The 21,228-nt window shown below is 41.3% G+C and overlaps 1 protein-coding gene across 4 annotated transcripts; it reads right to left on the bottom strand.

Moving 5' to 3' along the window:
* Positions 1–195: 195 nt before the first annotated feature.
* On the bottom strand, positions 196–19,145 carry LOC121273935 (deleted in malignant brain tumors 1 protein-like). 4 transcript variants are annotated; one of them, XM_041181056.1, is made up of 13 exons: positions 18,717–19,144; positions 17,237–17,551; positions 12,589–12,903; positions 11,294–11,608; positions 10,001–10,318; positions 9,861–9,917; positions 9,455–9,772; positions 9,272–9,313; positions 8,969–9,085; positions 6,672–6,779; positions 3,820–3,930; positions 3,161–3,286; positions 196–559 (listed from the first exon to the last, which is right to left on the bottom strand). In XM_041181056.1, exons 1-12 carry the CDS (start codon positions 19,063–19,065, stop codon positions 3,168–3,170), a joined length of 2,484 nt encoding a protein of 827 aa, XP_041036990.1. In that variant the 5' UTR covers positions 19,066–19,144; the 3' UTR covers positions 196–559; positions 3,161–3,167. The 4 variants fall into 4 exon arrangements, with proteins under 4 accessions (XP_041036990.1, XP_041036991.1, XP_041036993.1 ...); XM_041181057.1 differs by lacking the exon at positions 3,820–3,930 and having other exon boundaries at positions 18,717–19,145; XM_041181059.1 differs by lacking the exons at positions 9,861–9,917; positions 10,001–10,318 and having other exon boundaries at positions 18,717–19,145.
* Between the last annotated feature and the right edge of the window lie 2,083 nt (positions 19,146–21,228).

The following is a 21,228-nucleotide window of genomic DNA, read 5'->3' on the forward strand; positions in this document are numbered from 1 at the left end:
TGTTGTGCTGTCAAGCAACATCGTGCTGTTTTGAGCTGCTATGAGAATGCAGCTCTCTGTGTCCCACGTATGTGGCAGTCTAGAGAGAAAGCACACCAAATGGATGTAAAACAGATATTTCATTTATTTCCCTGTTCCAACCCTTCATTTGTAAGGCATTTGGAAAGAAAGAAAAACTATTACAAAATGGAGCTGAAAATAATTTTTAATGATAGTCATCGGTTCTTCAATTCTCTTGATGGGTTGTATTGTCGATACAGCGGGGTGTGGTACAGTTTTATTACATACATGAAAATGCACGAAAAAAAACCTTTGTCCTACAATTCTGATTAGACAGTATTCATACTTTTTAAGATAATTTATAGATTTAAGAAACGAATCTAGATGTCTCCACACAAGGTAATGTTTGTTTTTTTTTTCTCAAAGCTTTTTCATGTCGGAAAGTTAAGCATCTTCCAGATGGATATATTTATTAAAAACTTAAAGGCGTTCCCTCAGATATTACACAGTTAGTCACATGCGTGGGGCGTTGGATCCTCGATTTATCGATGTATTTTACCTGAAAGATGGGTTAAAATAATATTGCTTTAGAGAGAGGGTTGCAACTATTTCCACCATCATTGAAATAAAAGCGATGCATTCATTTTATTCTTCGGACTATTTCCAAATCAAATAGTTTTTTTTTGTTGTTTGTTGAATTAAAAATAAAAAACAGCAAATTATCATTGATAATTTCAGCATCATTAAAAGCATCGGAACAACTCCATGTAATGATATGGTAAAGACCAGAGAGGGCTGCATAGACCCCAACTATGCGGAACAAGCTTGTAGCCGGTAATACAGCATTGCTTTCCCAGTTTAATGTATATGTTGTAAAGTTTGGGCGATACCCTCACTGCTTTCTGGGGACAGATTGGGTGGGTTTGTGAATGTTTCACAGAGGACATTGTCATACATATCAGGAATGGGAGGAACCGATAAGGCGTAATCAAAAATAACCTGATTGTTATGCACTTAGGATGAATATATTATTGGTTGATAATGGGCTGAGAGCGGCTGCATTTCCGGTGTCTGGTGTGTTTGTGCACAAGGGAGTAAGCATGTGTGTGGGGGTGGGACGCACCATGAAGAAGTTAGAATTTATTTATTTATCAGTGAAAGAGAAATGGTGTTTATTTTGGCCCGGGCTGTGTTGTGCTGCTGGGACGCAACAGACGACGTCCTGCAAAGCCTGATGTTTCATGTTGAGCACTCGACGTATTCCTGCTAGGGGTCTGAACAAGTGAGAAAATCACAGCAAATAGCATTAATTTTATTAATGACTAAAGCCAACTCGATCCCAATCAGTCTACTCTCCATCATCAGTAAAATCAGAAGCGACTCATGCTTAACAATCTCCTGCTCAGTGTCGATCAGTATGGGCTCATTATTATTTTCAGCCTTGGATCAAACATGGACAACAAACCTGAACTGCCAAGGTGAGGGGTCAGTGACTGCCTTTGACATCAAGGCGTTATGTGACCACAGCGTGGCTTCAAGTAGCCCGAGTGAAACTGGAGTCTTTGGGATCCATGGGAATGAAAAAAAAATTGCCGTTGCTTGGAGTAATATATACCACATAGGAAAATGGCTGTGGATTTTGGAGGCCATGGATCTCAGTTATGGGGCACCACTGCAGGAGATCCTCGGATTAGTGCCCTCGGCCCAGTCATCTTCAGCTGCTTCATGATGACCTTCCTTTCATCAGAAGCTGAGAATAGGGAATGTTCGCTGTTGATTGCACCATGATCATCACCATTCACAACAGCTCAGGTTCTGAGATTGTCCTTGACTAAATGCAGCGCAATTTTGAAAATATCTACTCTTGTGCTGACATGTGACAAGTAGCATTCACTCCACTAAAGTGCCAGACAATTACCATCTCCCATAAGGGAGAATCTAACCTTGACATTTAATGGCATGGTCATCTCTGAATCCCCCGCTATCAAAATATTGGGGCTTACAATTGACCATCAATTGAACTGGAATAGCCAGGTAAACACTATGACTACAAGAGCATGTCAGATTCTCGGAAGCCTGAGGTGAGCAACTCAACTCCTGACTCCACAGAACCTGTACATAATCGACAAGGCACAAGTCAGGAGCCTAATGGAAAACTCATCACTTGAATGGACGATTGCACGACTAACAACACCCAAGAAGCTCATCAACATACAGAACTAGGAACTCTGTTTGATTGCTAGTCCTTCCACAAACATTCACTCCCATCACATCGAAGAACAGTAGCATCAGTGTGCACCATCTGTAGGAGGTACTGCAGAATCTCACTAACTCCCCTGTGGCAGCACCATCTGAGCGCTGGACCAGGGCCATTTAGTGGGACACGAGAATAGCATACATGAGATCAACGGCATTTGGAATGTCCCTCCAAGCCACAAGCCTTTCTGACTTGGAAGTTTCTTGCCTTTAATTCAGTGTCACTGGCTCAGAATCCTGGAAACCTGTGCTCAAAAGCTTTGCGCGGGTACCTACAATAGAGGGGCTACAAAGCTACAAGAATGCAGCTCACGACCCCTTCGCAAAGACAAATGTGTTCGGGCAATAAATGCTGGCCACGCCAGAGTCGCCCATATCCATCAAATTCATGAAATAAATGGTATCAGCTCAAGAGGAGGATACTCCTAACAAAGCTTTGTTCAATCGCCAGTATGAATGGACTTTTAAAGAGATCCAGTTCATTGCGCAAATGTGAGCAGGTGATGGAAGGAATAATCACAAGTAATCATCTACTCAGAAGTCAGTGGCGGGAGGTGCAGGAGGCAGATTTCTCCCAGAAGGAGGAGGAAATTCAATTCAGGGATTTTTCCAATGCATCCCTGAAGACACTCAGCTAACCCCGCGACTTATCTGAGAACGCGGTTGGCCGCAATCCAGCAAACACAATCGTGCATAAACTAAGTCGAGATGATGGATGGAGCGCACAACACTTCGAACAACCTGTCCACCCAACCATTCAAGCAGCGCATGTTCCATTAGTGAGAGACTCCGCAGATCATCAAATGGACTATCAAGCATTTCAGAACCGATATAAGCAGAGAGCAAGAAAGTCACCAGCAATACAGAGAGACAGTCTGAGAAGATAAATAAATCTCTATTTCACCCAGAGTTCACATATCACCGCCGGCACTTTCCCGTGTGACGAAATCATCATGAACACGGTCCAGCAGCAAGTCATCGCCCTTAGGATCATTGTCTGTAGTCTCAGCATCGTCGTAATCACGGAGAGCTGGGAGGAACAAACGACTTTCATTGAGATTAATTGCTAACAATGAACAGTTAGAATAACATTGAGACTTGTCAACAAAACATTCCGAGGAGAGAACAGTGGTTCTGTTGCACTAACAGGGGAGGGAGTTTAATGTGTGGATATTTTTTGGAACAATTCGCGTCACAGTATTATTATTTTATGTTTTGATGTCACGTGTCTCACTGACCCAATGATCTCGAAAGCCTGCATGCGCATTTCACATTTCACAGGTAACTGGGCCTCGTGATGAAACTAATAATATGATATGTACTCTAAATGAAAGCATTTCACTCCATTATATTATTGAGTACAATCACATGATCTTGATATGATATTGTATCAGCCTGAAAGTATTGCGGAAGCGTTTTTATCTGAAGTCACTGTAGTAGCTGACATCATCGTCCGTGCAACTGAATGGTGTTTTTGTTCTTTTTAATACTTCATATTCGATTGTTGATATTACTGAGTGTGAAGGATGAAAACCAGATGGTCGGAAGTAAAACTTTACCCACCCTGAATACTGGATGAATTCTCGTCAGGATTTGGCGATCCAAGACTTTTGAAATCCAATGTGTGGCTGGTGTAATATTCGATATCATTGAGCGAAACAATGGAAGCAGAAACTGTTAAAGAAAGGGGCAAAATATTTTGGTTCTTGGAGTATTTATTTATATCATTATAGTCTGCACACGGTAAAGAAGTGTTCGGACCTTTGGAGTAGAGGTTAAAATAAATAATCCCCTGCCCAAAACTCCCCTTCCCTTTCATTTTCAGAGACGTTAATTCCGCCCCGTTTGACGGAGGAGAAAGGAACTCATGGGCAATGGAACCAAAAAGAGACCAAGAATTTTATGATCCTTATTTTCAGCATTTTTGGATTCCTTTTGCTCATGACTCGTTTCTCGTTCTTGTAAAGTGCTTCGAGCCTCATCAAATACTCCTCTATATCTTATAATAATATGCTGATCAGAACCCTAAATTATAATCCAAATTCCCTCTAACTAATGTTCGATCGAGGTCCAACAGAATAATATTGTTATTTAAGCACAAATTTCCAGAAATAAATTAGAGTTTGTTTTGGTTTCTTACAACCTGATCATTCTGCATCGATTTTCTTTCTTTATTCGTTTCCCTGAACTCCTGCATTCCACGATTTTAATATTGAATTCCGATTCATTGTTACAGACCGAAAATTAATTCTTACTTTTTATACTAGATTGAAATTCCCCATAATTACTATGTAGGGATTCATTTGCCAATCTTATGTTCTTTGTCGCAAATTTATTAATGTCTGTTTTTAAAATGCTTTCACTGCCCCCAGCCCACCACAATTTGGTCAATAGATAAATTTAGAAAAAAACATTGTTTTTATCCAAAATCTAAATCGTTCAGATTAATTTGTAACAACAGTAATTCCAGCAGAGATGTGTTTTAAATACCCATCCCCACTTTCCTCCCCCTACATAACTACCTTGTATACCACACTCTGTTTCTTGTCTTGCAGGCAGCAGGCTATTCATTCCCATAGGTGTCACTTGGCTCCATGTAAATGTAATGAATAAGAGCAAACAGTGCTTTTCATGATCACCATATGTCCAACGTTGTTTGCAGCTAATGGATACTTGTGATGTATCGTCACTATTGAAATATGGGGAACGTGGCAGACAATTTGTAAACAAAAATTCTTTCCACGGGCAACCACAGCGATGTACTAATTAGCAGATAATCTGACTTTGTGATTTTGCTCAAGATATGCATATTTGTCAGTATACCAAGGGCATGTCTAAATTTTCCAGGAGAAGATATTTTGGTCACCACTTAAACAATGACTCTGAAAGAGAACACTGCCAAGAGCGCATCGGCTGCTCATTTCTGCTCCACCGTGTCTCCTTGATATTTCTGAGCAAGTACTGGAGTTGAACTGGATGCCGGAAGATATTGACTCAGAAGCAAGATTGACATCCACTGGGCATTAGCTGAGATGTAAGCACTTGTCTTATCCATCGGTATATGAAGTGCACAGTTCCAAAAATTACTTATCAAATCCACAGAATGTATGTCCTCACTGCTAACCTTATCTATGCTGTTACCTTTTTGAACATTTTGCTGATGTTCCTAAAGTGAGAGTTCCCATTATCGAGTATTTGCTGGCTGCTATTTTGGTTGTTTGATGCTAATTTGTACCCTTTTAGTCCTTTGTATCAATTTAATAAGTTTTCCTCCCACCAACGTTCAGGCAGCGGATCCTTTGTCCCTGGACATTTTTCTTCTCCATATTTAATTGCACATTTAATTTTAGTTATCTGCCAGGATCGTGGCACTACCACCGCTTGAAATGAATTGTTTAATCAATGTAAATGTGCCTCTGCTATCTTATATTTTTTTCCATAATTAATGGATGCAAACTGTTCTGACCCATGCTTTTTTTGGTAAGATTTTCTTTTTACTTTCTTTTTAAATTGATTTTAAATGAAATGTTGTCACTCCTAACCTAATTTTCCAAAGTCATGCCCTCTTACCCCTGGTGAATACTAAAATAATGTTGTTGATTAATATTTCTGATATTTCATGAATGCTGCTCTTATTCTTTCAGTTCCTTTTTGGATCACTGTCATGCCATATTGACCTACCCTTACTTTGTACCGTTAAATATTCTACTAATTTGCTAGAAAATCCACGATCATTTCATTGACTAGTCATTATTATCACCATAACTACATTTTTCATCTTTCTTCACGTTCTCCCTTATCCTGCGTGCCACCACTATACATCCCATCATTGTTATTATTCCCTAATTTATCGTTATTTCTTTTTTTGCCGTGTGCTCTTCTTCCCAATGGTTTGCCCCAGTGTTTAGCATATTCTTATTAGTTATTGAAATATGTTCCCGTGGATTCAGTTGAAAGTAGTTTGAATGTGTTTTTCTTTTCATTATAGATATTCACAATGTTGGATAAATGATACCCGAATATGATTCTCAGCCCCTGAGATCAGCGGCCCTGTAGGCTATCATAGTTGATGAGAGTGGATTGCGTTTTCTGTTCAATAATCCTCTCTTTGCATAATTTTGTCAGTCAGATACCTAATGGAGGCAGTGAGCAGTCCCTTGGGAAGTTGGAAACACTGATCTGCTCGCTGTTTTCCGCCAAACAGCAAAACACACTTTGAGTAACACAGAATTTTGGGAAATTTGAGAAGCTCATTACTCTTCTCACATAACAAAAGTACACGGAGATAGGAAACTTTCACATGAGTAAAGTGAGTGGAATGCCTGTTGGGCCCATTCATTGCCCTGACTTTTAATGGGGGTAAACGGAAATGGAGTTCCCCAGTGCGCATTGGCTTTGCAATGGAAGTTACAAACCTGAGCCACGGGTCAGAGCTGGATCCTTGACAGGTGGTATATTTTCAATTTCTTCGTAAATTGCTTGGTACAAATCAATTGGTGAACCCCAAATGCCAGTGGCAAAACCTGATGGAGACAATGCGGAGGGATTAACATTTTGTTGCATTTTACTTTGCTGAATATTAAAATGTTTGCAAATTATAACACAAAACAGATGGCGAATGTGAGTGCAAAAAGTCAGTGAGCTGGCTTTGAATGATCTTTTGTTAAGTACGTTTCATTTTACGAGAGAGTGTGTATCCAAATGTGTGTGTGAGAGAGATAAAATGAGAGACAGAGAGAGAGAGACGTTATGTACATGGGGCTGTGTCTGTGTGGGCGTGTGCATGTGTGGGTAACCGCATGGAAGCATGTTCAACTCCATCAGACTAGGGGAAATTTAATTAAGGTCGGAAAAGACGAAACAAGGCATTTCTGGGAGGAATGAATTTCAGCTGAAAACTCTGTTGTGAGATCCAAGGGGATTTTAGCTGAAGAGAAGCAGGGGAAAAATGATTGAGTTCTGCTGAGAGCATCAGGTTGGAAAGACGAGTGAGGAGCTGACGTTTCTTTTATGTATCGCATCAGCATTAAAATTAATTTGCTGTGCGCATCAAAAAGGAGTGTGATGGTTGTTCAGATCAGAGTAGTTACTCATGTCAGTGTACACAATATTTAAAAATTGGTGCCGAAAATCCTATCAAAGTCTCACATCTCAAAATTGTGGATCGATTCTGGCCATGGAGCTCGAGAATGGGCATCAGGGCACGGAAAAGCAAGGAGTGGACGGACACTGATTGGATAGACTTCGAATGACGGAACCATCATGACTGGGCACTAAGTCTAAAATGCTTCAAATAACCTTCAGATCTATGGCTACAACAATTGATTGACCTTCAGACGCAGTAGCGATGGAATAATTAGGACTGTGAATGTAGACAGGCAAGTGACTCTTCAATTTAAATGGCACATTTCAATGTTTGACCAAGTACTTTGAACGAAAATTCTCGTTAAATCGGTTAACATTAGTTTCCAACATGACAAGTGACATTCAATGGAAAAGGGCAATAAAGTGAATTCTCGCCAGTGTATGAGGCATGAAGGCACCTGAAAAAAAAACACTGGAGCCAATAGGATTCAGGGGGAAAATCTTCACTGCTTGAAGTCAGAGTGAGCACAGAACAAGGGAATTGTGGTTGTTGGAGGTCAATCATCTTTCAGTAGTTGGACATTAATGCAGGAGCTCCTCAGCATAGCGTGCTAGGACGAACGATCTGCACCTGTTTCATCAATGACCATATCTTCATCTGAAGGTCATAAGTGAGGATTTTTGCTGATAATGGCACAATGTTTATTACCAGTCCCGAATCCACAGCTACTGCAGCAGGCCATGTCCACATGCATTAAGACATGGACCATATCCAGGCCTGACATTCATAGTGGCGACTAAAATTCGTGCCTCACTAGTGCCAGGAAATGACGATCTACAACAAGGTGCAATCCAACTGTCAGCCTTTGACCTTCAGTGGCATTGCCATCACTGATTCCCCCACTAACAACATCCCGGGCATTTCCATTGACCAGAAACTGAACTGGGCTTGTGATATGAATGATGCGGTGACAAAAGCAGGTCAGAGACAAGGAACCCTTCTGAGGAACTCAACACCAGACTAGGCAAATCCTTTCCATCATCTGCAAAGGACAATCAGGAGTGTTCCTGAATATTCTCCACTTGCCTGTTTGAGTGCAGCTACAACAAAATTCTAGAGGTTTGCCGCCATCCAGAATAAAGCTTTCTGCTTTTTTGGCAGCATATCCACAACCAATCACTCCATTCATCATCCACTTACAGTGGCAGCAATGTGTACTGTTTATAAGCTGCACTTGAAGAATCCAGTAAGGCTACTTAGGTAGGACCTTCCAAAACCACATAAACAACCAAGGGGAACGACAAGGGAAGCAGAGATATGGGAAAACCACTTCCTGGAAGTCACCCTCCAAGCCTGTCACTATTGTTATTTGGATATTTGTCACAGTTCCTACACAGTCGCTGGGTCAAATCCTTAAAAACCCTCCATAAAAGTACTGTGGTGTACCTACGCAACATGGACTGCAATGGTTCAAGAAGTCATCTCATCACCACTTTCTCAAGGGTAATTTTGGATGGCCAATGAATGCAGGGCTGCCAGAGAGTCTCAGATATCATTCATGAATTGAAATAAAAAATAAAAATATCCGAGATTTAATGTGAAGTGAGTGGTAATATTTGTCCTCACCTTTCCTTGATGATTGCCTCCGCATTACCACAATTAGTGCGATGAACTCACAGATCAACAGGATACTGATTGTTATACCAATCACAAGAGGGATGGAAGTGATATTGTCTTCATGTTCTTAATGAAATGTTAAAGAAAGATTCAACTAGGACACAGGATGCCTTGTATTGTTAAACGGTCCAACATTCTGAAACACTAAGATTAACTTCAGAATTTTTTTAATAAAAACAAGCAAATGCCAATTATATCAGATCATTCTGGACATTAGCCTTGACAGGAATACTCATTATTCATAAGACCAACCTGCAGGTGTGGACGGAAAAGCAGCCGATGACAATTCTGGACCTATGGGTTATTATGCAAAAAATATAGAACTTTAATTTAGAATGTTTTTCATCATTTACGAATTCATGAGACGTATTCAGCAAACAATCACCAACCGCCAATCTCCCGACCCCAACCCGCACCATTCTGCACTACCCTTACCGGAACAAATCACACTGGCGTCCTCCTTGTGATCACAGTCAGATTGAGCAGATGCTAAGGAAGGACAATCAGAGAGAAAGGATTCGCTTCCGGTACACCTCACCTCATCAAACCACATGTCACCTTCACCCTGTCCAAATGCAGCCCCTCCTGTGGCCAATAGAGCAGAGCCACAATGCAGCTGTCTGCAGACAACATTGGCATCGGCCATATCCCAAGAGTCATCACACACTGTGCTCCAGTTGTTTTTGCACATTATCTCCACTCGCCCGGAGCAGTTGGTGTTACCTCCAATCAGGCGCAAACCTACATCTGAATCTGTCAAAGATAATCAATCACTATTATTTCTGCACAAAAATACAGGTAAACAACTCAGATAATTGATCTATTAAAGTGGAGCAATCACCTGATTCTCGACCACAATCCTTTTCACTTTTGGGCTGGCCCTTCGTTATCTTGCTTTCTGTTGAGGAAGGAAACGTGCTGACTCATTTGGACATCAATGTTTGAAATAACACTCGCACATTGGAAGGTTTGTTTTGTTACCTGAACATGAAACGCCTGCATCTTCTCTGTGATTACAGTTGTGTTGTCCCCACGGGTCTGTCTGACACTGCCAAATGGTCGACTCGTGTGAAATACATTCTATTTCATCGAGCCAAATCCGTCCTGAACCTTCTCCGAATGTCCTAGAGCTATACTCAATAGAAGCGAGAGGGCCGCACTGTAACTGTTTACAGATCACCTCAGCATCTTGGCGATCCAGTGTTTCCGAGCACACTGTTCCCCAGGTACCATTGTAGAACACTTCAATTCTCCCCTCACAGCGATGCTTTCCTTTCACCAGCCGCAGCTCCTTGTGCTCTATCAACGAAATAAGAAATCTCCAGATGTTTCCAGTGATAAATCGAATCAAGTCAACAGTGCCCCCTCAACCCATGCTGTGCCAGAGGTGTTCACTGAACAGAGATAATTATTCCAGAAATGTAACAGTGATACATGTACAATCCAATTATATAATCAATGATAATCACAGATTTCAAAAAAGCGAACTATAGATCTTCCAATTCATTGAATTACTTGAAGAAGTTTCAGAAAGATTATCTGGAGATAATAATGTCCATGTAATCCACATGGATTTTGAAAACAATAACTTTGAAAACGTTTTCAAACGGCTGCACTAAGGCTGAGATCAGGGAAATGAAATTACCGGCAAAGTATTAAAAGAAGAGCCAACAAGCAACAACGCAGGATTTCATATAGAATAGCAGAAGTTGGGGCGTGCTGTGCACATGGATTATTGCTGGGGGTCACATCTGTTTCAGATTAACATATTAGATTTGGTATTTGGAATTGAAGTAAATGTTCAAAATGCAGTTAATACCGAGACAGGCTCCAATAACTGCAGGAAGACGGTCAAAGTCAGCAGGATAGGCGTGTCAATGCTGAAATTATTTCAATGCTGATTAGAATAAAGTCGTGATTTTTTTCGGACAAAGAAACACAAGAGCCAAACAAATTGGGATTTAGGAGCATTTCTGTTTCACTTTCTATTACCCAGATAGAAGGAGAATGTGGAAGATGGAATATGTACTTTTAGTGGGGCGAATTGTGGTGATGCCTTGAATGTGACGCTTGATAAAGGCACGAGGGGAAAATACAGAGTGCAATACAGCTCAGGCCAAATGAAATGATGTAAGATTATGAGCAGAATAAGCAGCAGTCAGACGCATTGAGCAGAATGTGCAGTTGATTTACAGTTTCTGGGCCATTCAATAAAATACCATCTGTCTGAATCTTCTCGTATAAAGGAAATAAGTGCATTTAGGTCACCCTTACCTGAGCACATGATCTTCACATCTTCTTTATGAGAACAGTCGTGGGCACCCCAATATTCAGACGGACATTGCCAGAGATACGATTCCTCCCCTGAACACTCCAAGCCTTCCAGCCAAACTGGACCTGAGCCTGGTCCGCAAGAGGCAGGAAGTGTCACGTCCAATGCCTTTCCACAATGCAGCTGTTTGCAAACTACGTCAGCGTCTGTCAGATCCCAGGAATCATCACAAACTGAGCCCCAGGTCCCGTTGTAATAAATCTCTACTCGGCCTGCACATGGGCTTCCACCGTCTGACAGCCTTAACTGTTTGTGCTCTGATCCAAAAAAAAACAATCTTTATTAAGAGGATTCAATTACGCATTTATGTCGTAACACAAATTGAAACTATTGGATATTTTCCAGCAAAAGTAATAAAACAAATCACTTGAAAATGACAGGTAACTGTTTCTATAGTTGAGACCATGTATCTCTAATTACTTGAAATTTATAATGTGGAGTGCACAAAGATTTCAAATATTCCTACACCTGACTCCATCGATATTTTGGCTTGCAGTTCACGTATTGTGTGCTCAATGCTGTGTGCCCTGTTTCAACCTGAACAAAACTTTATTGTATTCATCGTTCCACCCAAACTACTTATGAACGTCAATTGTACACAGCTTTTTCTTTCCCCTGCACGCATCTCGAAAACTTATTTCAGTCCAGTTCTGATTATCTCGCTTTTTTATTTTGATTATATTGAAAAAAAATGCTGCAATTCCTCAGGGGATCTGGCAGCTTCAGTGGAAAAAGAAACCAAGTGACTTTTAAGAAAGACATTTCATAGAAGCTCAGCCTTCTGCTGCTGAAAGGCCTGTAAGTGCATCGTTTTTTCATGGATTGAATAATGCAGAACTCCCATGAGCGGCCTGTCGCTCTGACGAGTATGTGAACGGCAATTCTATGAAAACGTTGTTAAATTAACACACAATTTCGCACCAAGCTGTAAGGCCCCTCCCAACACCACCGCCCCGCCCCCTCACAACTCCCCCCCGCCCCGCACTAACAGAAGTGCTGTCAGAATTTCCTGTTTGAGAGAAAATTTAGAATTCCGTCGTTAATAAATGCACAGCAAAAATGCATGTGCTGCTTGTTGATCAGTTCTGTGCGTGCCCACTCTCTCCACAGAACATTTACCCTCCAGTGCTAAGCAGTTAGCTTAAAAGAACTCGAGCAACAAGTGGCGTATATTCACACCTCCCTCCTTATTAGATATTTCTATTTATGTTCCGGTAAAATTGAACTATTTATTCACCTGAACACAGAACCCCGACGCCGACACTTTCATTGAGAGAAGAGTTCATTGCAAATGAGCTGCAGTTGCGGAGATGCGATTCGTTTCCTCCACACTGGACATCATTCACCCACACAGGCCCTTCACTCTCTCCATAATTTGCAAAGGTATAAGCGGCAATTGCGACACCACATCCTAGTTGCTTGCAGACCACGGTAGCATCACTGAGGTCCCAGAGGCTGTCCTGTACTCTGCCCCAGCGACCGTTGTGGTAAATTTCCACCCGACCATCACAGCGGCTTCCCCCATTCGTCAATCTCAGTGACCAGCTTTCATCTACAAGAAGAAACCCTTTGAGAGCAAGGGGTAACATTCAAACAAATAATGCACATTTGATTCAATATAACCGGGGCAATGATTATTCACCTAAATGTTCTGACCCTAGTGCCAAGGTGAGGCAGATCACTGCGACCCTGCTGAGCACGCTGATGTGGGAGGGTGAGCAGTCAGCATTCGTGCTCCGTTAGTGGAACAATTTCAGAGGCAGGAAGAGGGGTGTAGTCCTGCAGATGATTTTTAAGGATGTTGCAAACAATCTAGTAAATTGCCATCAACGGAGTAATATCCTGATAATATTGAAATATCCCAGCACAACGTACGAGCGATAGAACTGATGAACATGTCGCCAGATAAACGGTGCACGAGAGTCCTAATGAAGCTCATGTGACTTTGTGACCTGTTCTCATGGACTCGTAGACTCAGTTCTGTGAAGAAAGGACCAATGGATGTTTTCACGTTGTTTCACATGAAAAAAAGTCCGGGGGCAATGTCCGTCTGGTTTATTGGTTGGACAGTACAGAATGAATTTGTCAGGGATTTGGGAAGGGGCAGATATTGTTAGAGAGAAAAACCAAACTGCACAGAAAAGTAGAAAGGAAAGATTGCAATAACGGAGGAAATAATGTGGTGTTATTCAGGATAAGCTCAACCGGGGTTGTATAATGGCCTCAGTTATATTTACTGTTCAGCTGTGTGAACGTACATTGCAATAAATGATGTTCGTGACGTGCAGGCTCTGAAAACGACTGAGGAACAATAATGGAAAATTGGCTTAGGCAAGTGCAGGACTATGCAAAAGCTCAAAGGCTCCCTGGGTGATTAAACAGATGGGGATTAAGGTGAAGCAGAAATAAATATATATGGATAGGATATTGAATTTGGATAATGCAAGAGAGATCCAAGATGAATGTACAATATCCAGACCATATAAGAGACTCCCACTAACATAAAACGGGATCTTACAGTCTTATATAGGCACAAAACCGACACCAGGAAGGAAATCGGCATATAGAGGCTGATGTTATGGCTCCGCTGCTGAATCAGCATTTTGAGTTCGTTTTTTGCCAAGGAAGAAAATGCTCCTCAATGGTGGACAAGGAATAGGCAGATGTAATGAAATGGAGTGGCTAGATATTTACAAAGAGGACGAATTGGCTTGGGCAACTGATGTTGAATTTGACAGGACACATGGATTGGATGACGTGTATTCGGGGAGCATGACCAATGTCGGAGCCGTAATCGCCAGATAATGGTCATAATGTCCCCATCCTTCTTCAATGCCGATAAATGAAGTTTCCAAATATTACACCCTTGTTCAAGAAATGGTGTTAGGATAAATGCAGTAAATTCAGACCAGTGAGTTTAATATTGGCTTTGGGAAAGCTTTGTTTCCTTGGAAAATATACATTGGGGCAGAAGTTAGAGCCAGTTGAAAAATGTGGTTTCATTAAAAATCAAGGGCGGATTTGGTAAGAGACAATCGCATTGCACGGACTTGCTAGAGTAATTTAGTGAGGTTAGTGAGAGTGTTAAAGAGGGTAATGGGGTGGATGTGGCTTTGATGGACTTTGAAATGACCTTTGGCAAAGGGTCACGATAGATGCTTGGCAGAAATGTTCGCGCCTGTAGAATAAAATGAAAAATGGCTGATTGGAGATGGAATTGCTCTTTGAAAGGGAACAGGATGTCGTGTTCAACGTTTCTTCTTTTCCAGACCAGAGGAACAGAACATTCCACGTGGCTAGAAACCCTGATTTCCCGTTAATACATGATATCTACCGAGAATTGGTTGTAAGAGGAACAATTTCATTTTTTTCTTCAAATTACACAGAATTTTTAAGTATTGTAAAATGTTGAAAGGTTGAAATTAAATCGGACACAGACAAGCTGTTAGAACGGGCCGGAAAGTTATAGATGAAATTCAGTTGAGGGAAGCATTGGTTGGCCCATTTTTGTTGGAAGTAAAGAAAATGCGTATTTAAAGTAGATAAGTATTTTTTTTCAAAACTCAACGGATGTCTCAACGCAAGTTACAGTCATTTATTTGCATTGTGTAATGTCATCACTGTTGCAATTTAAGGAACACCGCAGCCATAATGGGTGCAGTAAAATCGCACAAAAATCGTGTGATAATGACCAGATGAGCTACATTGTTTGATGTTGATCAAGGGATAACTTTGGATAGACTCCCTAGTTTCCCTCAAAGTAGACCCATGGTAAATATTTTTTTTATTAACCTCCACTGATGCAGATATGGCATCGATTAAACCTCTTACCTGGAACAAGCAAAAATATAGAGAACAGTATTCCCACAGCACTGCACTTCATTCACAGACTTGACTGCTCTGGTAAATAACTTGAGTCATTCTTGTAACAGGCCCTGTGCTTTAGAAGTGAGAGTGTTTTTAAGTGAGGTAAGGCTGGCAAACGAAGGACTAGGAAAAGGAACAATAAAGAACTGGATCATTTCTGGATGAGTTTCAGAAGCTGACGAACCTCAGGTGCATTTGTAAGAAACATTGTACTTGACAGCGCAGTTTGCGAAAAGGCTGCTAAAGTTTGGAGTTCTTTGGTGTATAACTAAGGCATAGAGTACACTGAAGGGAAGATGTGATGATTCATTTTGGCCTCATCTGGAATAATCCTTCCATTTCTGGGCTACAAACTTTAGGGAGGGTATGAAGGCATTAGAAAAGATGCAGAAATGCTTCATAGTTTCAGAGAGCTACTAATATTCTACTTGGAGAGGGAATGCTAAAAAAACCTTCACGTTCTGGAGATTATGGCACAGAGAAATTGTTGCCATTGGCGGAAGGATCAAGAATGATCAGTACAGATTCATGGTGATGGACAAATTGGAAATGGTGACATAAGGATGCTAGTTTTGCATGTTGCGATTAATTACGTTCTGCAATGCACTGTCTGAGAATGTGGTGGACGAGAATATGCAATGCACTGACTGAAATTGTGGTGAATGAGGAAATGCAATGCACTGTCTGAGAAAATGCTGGCTTATGATCTGCAATGCAATGTCTTAGATTGTGATGGATGAGGACCTGTAATGCATTGACTGAGAATGTGGGTGATCAGGACCTGGGATGCAATGTACCAGAATATGCTGGATGGCAATCTGTAATACACTGTCTGAGAATGTGATGGATGATTGTCTACAATGCACTGGCTGAGAATGGGGGTAGGTGAGGATCTGCTTCACGCTATCTGACATAGTGGTGGATTTGCATTTGAAATGCAATTTCTGAGATCGTGGGGGGGTGAGGATCTGAAACACACGGTCTGAGATTAAGGTGGATGTGGATCTGCAATGCACTGCTTGAGAATGGTGTGGATGTGGATCTGCAATGCACTGCCTGAGATTGTGGCGGATGTGGACCTACAATGCACTGCCTGAGAATGTGGTGGATTTGGATCTGCAATCCACTGCCTGAGATTGTGGGGGATGTGGATCTGCAATCCACTGCCTGAGAATATGGGGGATGTGGATCTGCAATGCACTGCTTGAGAATGTGGTGGATTTGGATCTGCAATCCACTGCCTGAGAATGTGGGGGAATAAAGATTTGCAATGCACTGTCTGAGAATGTGGGTGATGAGGGTCTGGAATGCACATCTATGAGAATGTGCTGGATGACGATCTGCAATGCTCTTTCAGAGAATTTGGTGAATGAGGACATGGAATGCACCTTCCGAGAAGGTGGTGGATAAAGATCTGAAATATGCTGTCTGAGATTGTGGTGGATGTCGACCTGCAATGCACTGTCTGAAAATGCGGCGTATGTGGATCTTCATTGCATTTTCTGAAAATGTGAGTGACGAGGATCTGGAATGCACTGTCTGAGAATGTGCTGGATGACGATCTGCAATCCACTATCTAAGATTGTGGTATTTGATGATCTGCATTGTACAGTTGGAGAATGTGGATGATGAGGGTCTGCAATACACTGCCTGAGAAAGCGAAGGATGAGGATCTGAAATGCACTCTCTGAAAATGATGGTGATGAGGATCTGCAATTCATTGTTGGAGAATATGGTGCTTGAAGATATGAAAAGTATTGTCTAAGAATGTGGCGGCGAGGATCTGAAATGCACTGCCTGAAGATGTGGTGGATGAATATGAATCGTGGATTTTAAAATATATATGGTCAGATATTTGAATGAAAAACAATACACGGTAATTGTAAATTTGCAGGGTTGTGTGAGTGGGTGAGATACTTTCGCAGAGAGCCTCCACGGACAGAACATGCTGAAAGGCCTCTTTCAGTGCTGCAGGGAGATTATTTTAATCCATGATTACATCGACTGAGAGGTCTCACCTGAACAGATGACACTGGCGACATTTCCATGTGAGCAGTTAAAATTTTCCCCGGATGTAACCGGACACTCTGTCACTCGCGATTCATTCCCGCGGCACCTGTAATTTTCCTTCCACACGGGGCCTGTTCCCTGCCCAAAGGGAGAGTTTCTGGGGATTTCCTTTACAGCCCCGCACTGAAGGTGCTCACACACCACACTGGCGTCTTCTAAACCAAAGTGAATATCACACAGCGTCCCCCATTGCTCTCCGTGCAGCACTTCCACCCGGCCAGAACACCTCTCCTCACCACCAACCAATCGGGGTCCATGCTTCCCTGTTTTTAATGAAAATAAGGACGAAAATATTTTGTAAATGAACATTTGAATATAGACATGGCGAAAGAAAAAAAATGAAGAGATGAAAATTGATAAGTTCGTGTTGTAGTGCACTGTTTACACAATTTACTGTTTGAAACTCACCAGACTGCGATAAGCCCTTAAACGAACGTGTCTATTTGCTCAAATAGAGTTTATCCAGGAAAAAGCTAATGGAACTTTGGACTTTGTCTCAACAGCTTTGAAAAACCAAAGAGAGGACGTGACGTTTCAGTCATACCCAGTATTGGCCAGAACCAAGCTGTATAACAGCTCTCAGATTTGGACAGGGCACTCCGGAAGAAACTATTCGTCTTGGAGGGGATGCAACGTATATTTAGAAGGATGCATAATTTATTTAAACATTGTATTCTGATTCCAAATCGAACAAAAATGTCTTGAAGCTATTTACTCTGGAAGGATTAGGGCTGATTAAACGATGTTAAAAATCTTAAATGGATTTCAAAGATTTGACAAAGAGTCACGGGTCCAGTAATCCAGAACAAGGTCACTCAAGGGATGAAGTTGTTATTGCCGGGGACAGGAATATATTTGACAAGGCCTGCATTTATTCCTGTTTTCTACATTCCCCTGTGGAAGCGGTTGGAATCCATTCTCTTGAACGGCTGACGTAGGCACATAGAACATACAGTTGCAATGCTGCTACGGAGATAATCCCACTATTTTGAGCAAGAAACAAGAAAGAAAATTTTCTCCTAATTATTTACTTTATTTCGGTCAATTCATTGAAACGCCTCTCTAAAATAATGCAACCACTGTTAAATATTGATTCGCCTACTTTTATAATTAATGAAGTCATTTCATGTTTGGCAGACAGAAAACAACTTGAGAGTTCAATCGATAATGGGTGTTCTGGCAAATGTGAATGAAAAACCTATGTATGGTGCAAGCATTAATTTAGCAATAATAATGCGCTATTTTCAGATTACGTAGAAGTTACTGACTTACACATAATTATGTTATTCCAGAATCATAAAAAGCGACAGTGAACTATAAAGAAGTGCTTGGGAATGATCATGATAGAAGGAAACAGCAATGGCGTTTTCTCAGTTTCTGAAAAGTTCACCAGAAAACTTTTATGTGTTTCGGAATCCTTCTACTCACCGGAACAGCTCACACCGACATCGTTCATGTGGGTGCACACGTTTTGATTTACTGGAGAGATAGGGCAGTCTGTTAGGCTTGTTTCATTGCCTTTACAATCAAATTTATCGCTCCGTAGAAGTCCAGTGCCCTCTCCAAAATAAGCCCCTTTTCCCACAGACACAGCGACTCCACACTGAAGCTGTTGACAAACCACACTGGCGTCATTCCAATCCCAGTGAAGATCACACACTGTTCCCCAGGTTGTGCCGAACTGTATTTCCAGTCTGCCCGAGCATTGGGAATCCACGGATACCAGTCTGGGAAACCTGTGATCTGAGTAACAAGAATTCATGATTGTCCCAATCATTTTCAATTTTGTGCATATCTGTTTAAGCAAAACCTGTGATGATGACTTCTGATAAGGGTTTCATCCCGGCACAATAGCGATTAAGCAAAACCCCACAATCCTCCAGAAGTTATTGCTTGTGAAGAGGCCACATGCATCCTTTAACACATTTAGATTTATTGCTACCTCAGTACGGTGTTACAAGCATGCACTATATCTGCAGAGAGAAATTGGCTAAACATCTATTGAGAGAGATGTGCTCTTTGACGTCAAACAATCTCTGCACTACCCGCAGCGAAATTTCTTCATTACATATTGTTCTTATACCGGTTCCCGCCTGGAATCCATAGACTGAAATGCAACCATACCATCCTTCACCCCAACACACGTGCACACCTACGAGGTACGGTCGATAGATCTCATTGATGAAGATCACCAAGAATTCGACTTTTCACAGCTGGTATTTCATTGGCACTAATGCCCAAATAGAAACTACATCAAGTTGCATCCAGGCAACATACCCCCACCCAACCCCCCACTCCCCCACACCCCACCCCCGCCAACCCATCCATCATTGCAGGAAAACATCTGATCAACAAAAAAATTCCCTTTCTCTTACATTCCGCATTTTCTATCGAGTTGTATTTAATAGATTTAAATATATATTTATTTTCAAAGTCCCAATTTATCTACTTTTACTACCGCTGGCCCCTCATTTTTCAATCCCCCCTCTTGAAATTATAAGACCCACTTTTCACAACATCTACTTATATGGAAGCGACAGCAGCTTTCTCTTCATAACACTTTCAGGGCGTAACTCTTCCCTGGAACCGGGCGACTGCAACTAAACATATCCTGTGACAGGCCAGAAAATTAGTCAGATAAATCCAGGAACCCTGACTTGTCCTCGAGTGTTTAGAGTCTACCATTTGATCTGCTGGCGTTTGTTCTTTCGTCGATGGAGCATATTGACGAACACAGACACCAAATAACCTCAAACATAAAATGATTGATCTCACAATACCTTCCCAGTGAAAAGTTCCGAACACTGGAAGCACAAAGCAATGTTAAGTGCCATTTTGAATATGTCAGTAAAATGTAATGGTCACATACAAGGGGCAAAAACAGCCTCGTGCTATTTTAGCATTTTTAAAGTATTGACAGCTGAATCTAAATGAAACAATCACCGGATAACCATGTACAGTTTTGTGAACCAAGCCTTAGTTTTAATACGCTGATCATTTAAGGAGTGCATTTCGGGCTCCCCAGAATGTTTCCCGTCTTCCAAGTGCAAACTTGAAAGGACAGCTTATGTTGATTGCTTCATGTTCCCGTACATCGCCTTTTGATTCCCGAAGCTTTAAATTTAATAGATCACTGAAGCATTTCATACATATATATATAATCAATCACATACAAAGGGAGCCTCTTAAGGCAATAATCAATGTGCAATTGAATGGGGAAACAGTGATACTCCAACAATATTCTCTCTCTTCCTCACTCAGACCTCACTTCTAGTGTAATCAGGTCAGTGAGAGGCAATGAGAAAGCAAACTCATTGCAACCAAATAGTCTTCACGGGCCTTGGCAATGAATGTCCGGTAACCTTCCATCTGTAGCCTGAATTGCATCGTATAATATAGGGGTGAATGGATAAAAACAAAAATGACCCTCAATAATTATGGGTCATTGGATCCAGGACACCAATTACACTGTCAGATGCATTAAAATATTTGGATGACAGAGTATCAGATCGCTGCCTTCTATAATGGTTACCAATGTTGTTCATGGATCGTTTGTCCATTAACGAATGTCGTCTCTGATTATCGCTTCCACAGTTGTAGTGCCAAAATCTTACTGGTGTGAAACGTGAACATTGTTTGTCCACAGGTACCCCTTACCCAAATCAGTGGTTTTAACATCTTCTGTTTTTTTTTCTGAAAAAAATAATTACATCGTTTCCTTTACATTTAACAGTAGACTTTCTGTACTGTTGTGCAGCAGAAAAAAAAAACAGCTAATTCCGTGTGAGAGACGATGTGGAGCTGGCGGACAGCTAGCAGAATTAATCCCAAACTGCATAGCAAACAGCCATCAGTAATTAAGGATGGATGTTAGATATTCAGACCAGCACAAAGGTAGTTCGTTGTGTTCCAACAGGACTGATGCCAGGAACAATACTGT

Source organism: Carcharodon carcharias, assembly GCF_017639515.1.
Source record: "Carcharodon carcharias isolate sCarCar2 chromosome 27 unlocalized genomic scaffold, sCarCar2.pri SUPER_27_unloc_4, whole genome shotgun sequence".
NCBI classification, from domain to species: domain Eukaryota; kingdom Metazoa; phylum Chordata; class Chondrichthyes; order Lamniformes; family Lamnidae; genus Carcharodon; species Carcharodon carcharias.

What these genes read in the sequence shown, in the direction of transcription:
- LOC121273935 (XM_041181056.1), bottom strand. Translation starts at nt 19,065, where the DNA reads ATGATTGGGACAATCATGAATTCTTGTTACTCAGATCACAGGTTTCCC. An exon ending in CGCCAGTGTCATCTGTTCAG is followed by an intron (nt 12,904 to 17,236) that starts GTGAGACCTCTC and finishes TTCTTCTTGTAG; the next exon opens with ATGAAAGCTGGTCACTGAGA. An exon ending in AGCTCTGACCCGTGGCTCAG is followed by an intron (nt 3,931 to 6,671) that starts GTTTGTAACTTC and finishes TTTCTTTAACAG; the next exon opens with TTTCTGCTTCCATTGTTTCG.